At 45.4% G+C, this 10,479-nt stretch overlaps 1 protein-coding gene across 3 annotated transcripts in view; it reads left to right on the top strand.

Moving 5' to 3' along the window:
• Positions 1–1,697: 1,697 nt before the first annotated feature.
• The window catches only part of ENOPH1 (enolase-phosphatase 1), a 31,765-nt gene continuing 22,983 nt past the window's right edge, over positions 1,698–10,479 (top strand). Inside the window, exon 1 of one of the 3 annotated variants that reach the window (XM_008693283.2) lies at positions 1,698–1,969. In XM_008693283.2, coding sequence (XP_008691505.1) covers positions 1,886–1,969 — 84 coding nt within the window. In that variant the 5' untranslated portion in view covers positions 1,698–1,885. The remainder of the gene's footprint in view (positions 1,970–10,479) is intronic. The other 2 variants (XM_008693282.2, XM_008693284.2) reach the window with 2 other exon arrangements.

Below are 10,479 nucleotides of genomic sequence, written 5' to 3'. Positions count from 1 at the left end.
GAGGACGGCCCCTCCCCCTCAGGCCCCACGCGGCGCCTGCGCACTCGGGACACAGACGCCGCCGCCCTCCTCCTCCAACTCCTCCGCCCTTCCCCCACCTTCCGCGGGCCTCTCTAGTCACCCCCTCCGTCTCCTACTTTCCTCTTCCCCCCAAGGTAGTGGGGCCCAGCGGGCACGCGGGGAATCGACTCGGGGCAAGAACAGGGGCAGCGCGCGGCTCCCAAGGGATGAAGAGCGCGTGCGGCGCGCTGGGGGAGGGGGAACAGAGGAGAAGCGTGCGGTACCCGTCATCCTGCTGATTCTTGCTCGCGTTGATCTTGGATCCCTCTGCGAATTCCTCTATGTTGCTGTACTCGTTCATGTCCTCCATGGTGGCGGAGTTGTCGGCCGGGGGGTGCTGGCGCGCAGTCCGGGTCGCGGCAGCAGCGGCGGCGGAGCGTTGTATGGAGCTGGATTTAAAATGGCGGCGGAAGAGATCCGGGCGCCGCCTGCGCCCTCCCTTTATAGCCGCCCCGCCCGCCAATCGGGAGGGCTGCTGGGCGGTGACGTGGCGCTGGGCCCGGCGCGCCCCCTGCCGGGCGGAGCTGGGAGCGAGCGAAGGGAGGAGCGGGGCGAGCTGCCGCGGCGCCCGCGGCCGCCAATGGGAAAGGCTGCGGGAGGCTAAAGTAGCGGGAGCGGAGGGGAACAATGGCGGCGGCACATGGGAAAGCCGGGGCGGGACCTCCATCGCGGCCCTCCCGGTGAGGAGCGAGGTCGTGGGTGAGGGGACGCGGGCTTAAGATGAGAGAAGCGTCAGAAGAGAAAAACGAAGGGGCGAAAAGTCCTGGGGTCAAAAATCCCGAGCAGCGCCGTCGCAGGGCCACAGTCCCTCTTGTCTTGAGAGCCTTTGTCTCTGGCGTCCGGTCCGGCCCACTCCTGGCAAAGAGCCTTCAACCCCGCCTTTTTCCAAAGCCCTCGGTCCCCCAGTACGGACTGCTGCGGAGGCGGCTGCTGCTATCGATTAGCACCGTGGCCGGGTTGCTCCAGAAAAAAGGCGGACTGCGCCCGGTGCCGGCGGCTGAGACAGCTAGCGCGCCCGCCCGCCCGTCGCCGCGCGCACGCGTGTTTTGTCCTCGAGCTGGCTGGAACCAGCCGAACAGGAAGCGGGCGCGCGGTGGCCCCTCCGGACCGCGGCGCGGCGCGGGTGCCTCTTCCGCTACCGCCACAGGCTCGCGGGCCTCCTTAGCCGATCAGCCGGAGCCCAGGCCAACGCAATCAGGCAAACCTGTCCCGGCACGGCCTCTTTTGCAGGCTGAGGACGGGAGGAGGGGCGCGAGCCCGGTCAGGTTACTGTAAATATGCAAAAGCGGAGGCAGTGGGCGGGGAGGGGGCTAGGTGCCGTAGAGGGCAAGGGGCACTCACATCCCCGGCGCGCCACTCGCGGGGCTTCCGTCTGCACGTGCCCCGGGCCTCTCCCGCTCGCTCAACCAGTCTGCGGAGCGCGCGCGCGCCCGCGCACCCGGCTCCCGCGTTCGCTTCTTTGTTCCCGCCCACGCAAGGCCCATTTTGACGGATCGGGTTCGAGGCTCTCTGGTGGCCAATCGGCGTCGACGCCTTTACTTCCCCCCACCCCCTCGGAACTCCGCGAGGGCCGCCCCCTTTCCCTGCCCACGTGCCCTAGGGCCCTAGGCAGCTAGGTAGTTCAGAGCGCCTGTGCGGCCGTCTCATCCACCTTCAGGGGCGCGGAGGTGGCTCTGTTCCTCGTCTTCCGGACCGCACGCGGTTGCCGAGTGGGAGATCCTTGCGGGGCTGTCGGAAGCCTAGGACGGTGCTGGGGGCGCAGTGGGCGCCGCCCTCCGCCCTTCCTACCAGTAGGCCGATTCCGGTAGTTGCATCCGGTAGGGAAATGGTCGTGCTATCGGTGCCCGCCGAAGTCACTGTGATCCTGTTAGATATCGAAGGTACCACAACCCCGATTGCTTTCGTGAAGGTGAGGGGCGGAAGGGAGCGGGGAAGTGACTTGTGCTTAAAAGCAATTAAAAACATTTTTTTTTTAAAGTATTGTATACCTTGTACCAGAGACATGAGGCGTAGGAGAGGCGGTGTGGCTTTGCACCCGCTGTGGGGTGGGAGGAAGTAGAAAGGCTGCAGCGGGTTGCGGGGTTGCTTTTCGTCAGCGCACGCTGTTCGTCCTCCGCCGTCCCTGTCCTTGGTTAAATGCAGATGGATGGGAAAGGGGTGGAGATGGTGGCGAAAAAGGGTGGAGGAGGGCAGATACGTCCGGGTGGGGAAAGGGAACGTGCCCCCCCGCCCCCCGCCGGCCAGGTGTGCGCCCCGTCGCCCCGCAGGTGAGCGCGTGCTTGGCTCTGGGTTGGGCATGGCTAGGCGGCGGCCGCGATTCAGTGGTTCTGGAGGCTTCTAGTCCTGCAAAACGTAGACTGAAGCGTCAGGATGACTTTTCAGGTAGCCCTGGTGTCTTGGGCCGTGGTGGTTACTCTTCGCCCCTTCCCACTCCTGCTATTAGTGGCCGAACTGCACTTTTTATGTTATTGGACTAGGCACTGCGGAATGCAGTGCTGATTTATTAAGCTACAGAACAAACATGTCTAGATTACGTTCATTTTCCTCTGAAAACCATGGAAACTTGAACCTCTTACCCAAAGCCTCTATTCTCGGGTATCACTATTAATCAAACAATTGTCTACGCCTAATTCGTAAGCTTATAGCTCTGCATTATAGCAGGGCTTAATATTAAATATCAATATAACTTTAAAAAGAATTCCTCGGGCCTAGTCTACGCTTTATTGGATTTCTGTTTAAGATGAAAACATTAACTAAAAGGGTTTGCATACAATAATAGAGATAACTGTTTACGATGTAGGAAAAACCCATCTTCCAATAAATTGAGTAGTCTTTTAAATTTTTTAAAGTTTTATTTTATTTATTTTTTTTAAAGATTTATTTATTTATTTATTCAACAGAGATAGAGACAGCCAGCGAGAGAGGGAACACAAGCAGGGGGAGTGGGAGAGGAAGAAGCAGGCTCATAGCGGAGGAGCCTGATGTGGGGCTCGATCCCATAATGCCAGGATCACGCCCTGAGCCGAAGGCAGACGCTTAACCGCTGTGCCACTCAGGCGCCCCTAAAGTTTTATTTTTAAGATTACCTATGAAGAATGTTTTTCTTGATGTGGATTATAATGTAAAATCAGTGTACACTTTTAGGACTCCAGTATAACAACCACTTACAAATTTTTTTGGAAGAATCACAAACCATCTTAGCACAAGTTCTTAAGAAATCTAGTTTGACATTTTTTTTTTCTTAGTTTTTAATCACACCAGAGGCCTCTAGAAATATTCAGGATTGACCAAATGCTGGTAATGGAGTTGACTTTTTTTCCCTTAATGACTGACAGAATAACTGCTTTCTCAGAGTTTTCAGAGAAGAAAGGATTCCTTGTCTTTATGGGTTATAGTTAACAGCTTAACTCCACCAGGGATAATGACAGGAGAGGTAGTGATACAGCATAAGATTATGTACTATTCTTGGAAAGTTGATTAAGGACTAGATACCTCATGCAAATCAGTTTTGTAACAAAACATCATAGGTGCCTCTCCCACCTCTCCACTCCCCCCCTCCCCAACCAATCCTGTCTTTTGCCAGATGACAGGAGCCACTTCTTGAAATCTTTGTTTATGGTAGACTTATTCTGACATCTTTCTGAGAGTTAAAATGCCTTCATCGCCTAAATCTTTTTTTTTTTTTAAGTTTGACACTCATCTATAAGTAAAGTCAAGGCAGGCTGAAAAAATGATTTGGGGGGGTTTTGTTTATTTTTTAAATTTTATTTATTTTTTTAATTTAAATTCAAGTTAGTGTATTAATAGTTTCAGGGTAGAGTTTAGTGATTCATCAGTTGCATATAACACCCAGTGCTCATTTCAGTGGTTTTGTTTAAAGGATAGTTTCTTGTGCTTTGTCCTGTAATCTGTCTTTATTTTATTCACATTAATTATTAATCTGTTATAACCTAATAAGCTATTATTAATTTGTTACACATTAGTTTATCAAAACTGTTGTTTCCAAAAGTATATTCAGAAGAACGTTAAGTCTGTGTGGATATTTACAGTAATTCTGCAAAAAGGATTCCATTATTAAATGCACTTTTGGGGAATGTTAGGCTATACACATTCAACTGGTTTCTTTATTGCACAACTTCTCAGAGCCTTTATATCATACACATACATGCACACACATATATGTTTAATGAGCCTTCAGGAGAGTGACATTTCACAAATTTACTTGAACAAAAAACTTTTAGCGGAGTATGTCAAGGATTAATCTTTTAAACACCTTTTAAAGAGGTACTAAATCATATCCTTGAATCTCTGAGCGTGGAGGTGGGAATTGGGAGATGTTTGTTCTACTTTGGAGTTTATTAGTCACGTTAGGGATGTGGAACATATAGGCCTACTTCCTGCGGAACCAAACATCGAGTACTATATATATGTGACTTGTATACTTGACTCATCCTCAAAAACTCTGTGAGGTGTGTGCACTGTCCACATTTTACTCATAGGAAACTAAGATTCTTAACAATTGAACAGTATGCCTGGAATGTGAACCCAAATTATCTGACTCAAAAACTCTTACTCTTTACATGATTACACTTGACCTCTAAAGTGGAAACCACAGTGCTTGTTCCATGTCTTTGCTTGGTTTCTGTATATGTTAAATGACACAGTTGATATGAGAGCACTTTAATCAACACGAAGTACCGTAAAAGGATATGGTAACAAATTTCGGTTTATACTGCCTCTTGGTGATAGGTTTAGGAGTGAACCCTTGAACCACAATAACTATAATTGAGTCTTTATTTGGAGATTTGGTCCTATAGTCAGTGTATACTGTGAAAATTGAGTATTGTCAAAAATTGCCCTTGAAAAAGACCCATAGGAAGTCATTCCTCTTCGGCGCCTGATTTCCATTTTTCAGTAAGTCATGCATTCATTTTTCCTTTAAGGTGAAAACATATCCCTGAACATAGAGGAAGTAGTTGATTTGGGATTTGGTGACATAAATGAAAAATAGGTTATATCAAACATTAGCCTCATACTGAGCCACTCACACTGTAAGAGACACTGGGGGAACTGAGACTATTCCTCTGGGGAACAGAACACCCCATTGAGTGGAATAACACACAGATTGCCAGCACTTACTATGGTTATTTTTTCCTTTCCTCCTTTTTTTTTTGGTCTGAGCACTTACAGTTAAATGTGTTTATGATGCACCTTAACTATGTAACACAAACAGTCTGGGATATCTCATGGGATTCTCTAGAATCTTCTCAGTCCGGGAGGTGGTGTTCTCTGGACAGCCTGCTGCTCTATCACGGCATGCCTCAGCCCTTCTGGGTCAGACAACAAAAAAACAATGGATTGATTGATTGATTTTTTAAAAGATTTTATTTATTTATTCGACAGAGAGGCAGCGAGAGAGGGAACACAAGCAGGGGGAGTGGGAGAGGGAGAAGCAGGCCTCCCACTGAGTAGGGAGCCTGATGCGGGGCTCGATCCCAGAACACTGGGATCGTGACGTGAGCCTAAGGCAGACGCCCAGTGACTAAGCCACGAAGGCGCCCCAAAAACAATGGTTTTATTTACCTGCTGTTGTATCTTATTTTCTCTGAGTCATAGAATTGTCAAATTTCTAGGACAGGAGGGGCTCCTAGCTAGGATCATGCAGTGAATTTTGCAACCAGCTAATTAATTTCTCATGAATTGATGCCCAGAGGGAGATCCTGTGTGAGGTCATCACAACTTGTTGGGAGCAGAGCAGCACTAGAGCCCAGCTTTCCTTATCTAGATGGTCCCCATGCATCTGAATCCTCAGCCTCCAGCCTTGCCCCTCACTGCAGGACACATGCCTGTGGATTTGGTTTTCCTTTCACGTGCTGATTCTGATCCTTTCCAGTGCTGCTCTCCCAACACTTTTTGGTCATGTACACCATCAGCAGAATTGGAGCAGGCACGGCCAATAGAGTTTATCAGTTGTGGGGGCGCCTGGGGGTTTCAGTCAGTTGAGTGTCTTACTCTTGATTTGGCTCAGGTCATGATGTCAGGGTTGTGGGATCAAGCCCCGCGTCAGTCTCTGAGCTCAGCAGGGAGTCAGCTTGGGATTCTTTCCCCCTGTCCCTCTTCTTTCCCTCTCTCTCTCTCTCTCATATAAATAAATAAATCTTAAAAAAAAAAAGAATTTATAAATTGTGTATACGTACTATTATTATGTTACAATGGAATTTGAAGATGAGATTAAAATAATAAATGTGAACAAGTGTTGTTATACTCTCTTCCCTTATCCCATTGAATCATCTTGCATGCCCCATGGAGCCACCACTTGAATTTTGTCCGTGTGTTGTAGTATTCATTTTCTGACTTTGTACATTGTATTATTATGGTGTTTTTAGTCTGTTAGCCTCTGAAATAACACTGTCACTAGTCTCTGCGGTTATCCTGTCAGGAACCTTCAACCATTGTTTCTGGATTTGGAGAAAATTATCCTCTTGTTTCTGAAAATACTCTTTAATTTGGTGGCTTTCCTGTTGTTATCTGTTGACATGTACATGTAACATGTACATGCAACAACAGTTGAGGTAGTTACGTTCTACAGAGTCACTGAGAACCTTGTATTAGCAAATAATGACTCATTGCCCCTAAAGAAAATACAAGGCTAGGTTCTTGTGAGCCTCTGGTCACAACATTTCTGTGAACTGACTAGTATGTGACCTTGTCTTATGTGTGTTTCTGTTTCCTTTATTTAATGTATATTGTTGATGGGTTAGCATTGAACTCACAGCCAGTTGTACTGTAACTCCTGCTTTAATGAAGCCTATCTAAACACACGTATTTTCTCCTGAAGGCCCATCACAATTTATTGTGCTCAGGAACACTAGGCAGTACTTCAGCATTTTGCTTGGGGGCCATTTTGAACTGCAAAATCAGCAGAAGGTACAAAATGCAAAAAATATGGCACTAAACAGACTCTGAAAAGGATGCTTGTTTAAACTACGAGAGGTGAAATGAGGTGAATTGTCACTTTGTGCTAGGAACGTGTACAATCAAGTGTTTACAGATTTTTGCCACTGGGCACATGTACTTAATTTTGAATGATCAGGAAAGTGCAGCGAGTATTGATTTGGGGGTTACAAGTAAATTTTAGTGAGTAGGAGAATTTGCGAGTACGGAATCTATAAGTCATGAGAATTGACAGTATAGAGTAGTAGTTATACGTGTGGGCTTGGACACCTTACAGGTCTGGATTGGCATTCTGGCTGCTCTCTGTGTTTTACGGCAGGTTAGTTAATGTCTCTGAGTCTAGGTACATATTTTCTCAGCTGTATTGTGGAGCTGTCTACCTCAGAAGGCTACTGTGGACATTTAATGGGTGCTTAGCCCTTAAAAAAACTTCGTAAAATGAATGAATATGTTTACATCAATATTTCATCTACCATCCCAATAGATCTTGTTAGGGAATAGTGGGCAGGGGACATGTTTTTCATTTATGCCTTAGGAAAACCTTGTGCTTGAGAATAAAATCTTGGTTATAATTAAGAAGATCTCGTTCACTGAAAATATGAATCTGATTGGGATTTTTATCCCTAAAATATGTTAAGTGGGGACATGGTGGGTCCCCTAGCCAAAGGCTCTTTATGTCTGTGCTTCTCAGACTTGACTGTGTATACAAATCATTCAGGGATATTGATAAAATGTTATTTCTGATTCAGAAGACCTGGAATGGGACTTGATGAATTTTTCACAGGTGCCCTGGTGCTACTGCTGCTGCTCTGTATACCACACTTTTTAAGTATTGAGGCTTCATACAGATTTGTTAGTTGTACCTATGTGTAGGCCTGTTAGCACTGCTCTTTTCTAATGGCTCATTTGATATGATAAAGTAGACCAAGCAAGAGAGTATAGATGAGTTAGAGGAAGTCTGTCAACATTAACAGAAGCACCACCTCTCAAAGGTTAAGTAAATTGGTTATGGATCAGTAGGGCTGTATACAAGAGAACAGGTAATGTAGTAAGCCTGGTAGACAGTAAAGCATTATGCAAATGGCCACTTCCCAACTTTAGCAAATCGTCTTCCAGAACTGAAGTGTAAAGAAAGCAAAAGCACCATTCGTTCTTAAAGGACAAATAGAATGTTAGCAAGGAGTTACGCGCACTTACAGGACCAACTAGATAGTACACTTAAATGTTTATTTAATTGAATGTGTATGTACAGCAGGGACCTGCGTAAGAAGCTTTTGGGCTCGTATCCTGGCAGATGGGCAGGTAAACAGAGCTTTGCTAAACCTGTTGTATTCGTTTCTCCTGGTTGCTGTAACAAAATTACCACAAACTTAGTGGTTTAAGACAGTATAGATTTATCATGTTATACTTCTGGACAGTCAACTCTGAAATGGATCTCACGCTCACGGAGTTAAAATCAAGGTGTTGGAGGGGTTGTGTCCCTTCCGAAAATTCTAGAAAAATTTCCCTGCCATTCCCACTTTCTAAAGGCTGCCCACATTTCCTGGTTTGTGGGCCTCTCTCTGTCTTCAGAGGCAGCAGCATGGCATCTTCAGACCAGTCTCTCACTCTCTGTCTTTGAGTTTCCTACTTCCTTTTACCTTTAAGGGCTCTTGTGATTGTATAAGGCCCAACCACATAATCCAAGGATAATCTTCCCATCTTGATTCTTAATTTAATCATGCCTGCAGTACTTTTGCCATATAAAGTAAGTTTGGGATACGGATATCTGAGAGGGGAAATTTTCCCCTCTAGCTACTTGATGAACACGAACATTTCTAATAGATGCCTTTGTCTGTTCTAGGGCACATAGGAATTAGAATTCATAATGACTCCACTTGTGTTTTGAAATTTATCATTAATAGTGTTGGATGCAAGCTATAATATTTTCTTTAAGATTTGACAGATTTTTTTTTTTTTTTAATCGTGTTGGTGTTTAAGGATTGTGCTGGTATGGGGCGCCTGGGTGGCACAGCGGTTGAACGTCTGCCTTCGGCTCAGGGCGTGATCCCGGCGTTACGGGATCGAGCCCCACATCAGGCTCCTCCTCTATGAGCCTGCTTCTTCCTCTCCCACTCCCCCTGCTTGTGTTCCCTCTCTCGCTGGCTGTCTCTGTCTCTGTCAAATGAATAGGTAAAATCTTTAAAAAAAAAAAAAAAAAAGGATTGTGCTGGTATAGAGGTTGGTAAAGGCAGTGTTTAGGGGCTGGAGTTTTAGAGAATGAGGTAGTTGGCAAGGTTTTGACTTAGACTGAGGGGGAGAAAAGATCCCAAACTAAACTTTCTACTTTAGAAAATAAGAATTAGACAAATCCTTGATCCTGTAAATAATGTTTATTTGAAGTAGCAGATACCCATTTAATTGAAAATCAAAATGATAAAGATTTTAATTTTATGTATTTATTTTTAAAGAATTAATTAATTAAAAAAGTTTTTAAGTGGGCTCCTTTCCCAACATGGAGCCCAACGCAGGGCTTGATCTCACCACCCATGAGATCATGACCTGAGCTGAGACCAACAGTCAGACGTTTAACTGACTGAGCCACCCTGGCCCAGGTGCCTATCTTTAAAGATTTTATTTTTAAGCAAGCTCTGCACCTAATGTGGGGCTTGAACTCACAACCCCAAGATCAAGATTCACACACTCCACGGACCAAGCCAGCCAGATGCCCCTTGATTCTCTTTAAAAACATAATCCTGCTTATATGCTCTTCTGGTGTTTGTTTAATAATTTTTTGAGATGTATTTTATGTTAAAACACTTTTAGAAATGGATAATGTATTCTTGATTGTTTAACGATGGTTGTAATTTACTCTTTTATGTTCTTTTATAGTTCAGCAGTGTATTTTAGAGGATAATAATTGAGAAATGTTGAAGTTGACATTTCTTTCTCATGAAAACTGCTATGTTAATTTTATGGTCTTTCTAGGAAAAGAGCTCGTGTTGTCTGATAGTATATCCCAACTTCGATTAAACATCCATCTGATAAGTATTGCTTCTAATGTTTTCAGCACTGAGAGGTATATGATGCCTATTCTGCCCTCAATAGGAAACTGCTAGAAGACAACCCTCAAGGGACAGCCAACTAGAACCTTCCTTCTACCTGTGCTGTTGATTATTGACACCAGTAACTGCATTTGAGTCATGTTCCCGGCCTTCATTCACTCTGTGAGATTATTAGGCTTTTTCACCTGCAAGGATGAGGTTATAGAATCTGTTGTGCTTGTAAAGTGGTGATGAAGATTGAACGAAGTAGAATGCAAAAGCCTTCGAAAATTATAAAGCTCTTTAGAAACACTGATTATAACGCAAGAAGTACCAGACTGATACAGGAAGTGCTTGTGAAGAGTCAGTAAGGAAAAGAGGGAACTAACATTTATTGAGACCCACCTGCTCCACATTTTTTCCCACCATGATTACCTGCACC

This window comes from Ursus maritimus, unplaced genomic scaffold (genome assembly GCF_017311325.1).
Source record: "Ursus maritimus isolate PB19 unplaced genomic scaffold, ASM1731132v1 scaffold_8, whole genome shotgun sequence".
Lineage (NCBI taxonomy): Eukaryota > Metazoa > Chordata > Mammalia > Carnivora > Ursidae > Ursus > Ursus maritimus.
The sequence above is the reverse complement of the archived record's forward strand: the minus strand, read 5'-3'. Positions and strand labels throughout refer to the sequence as shown.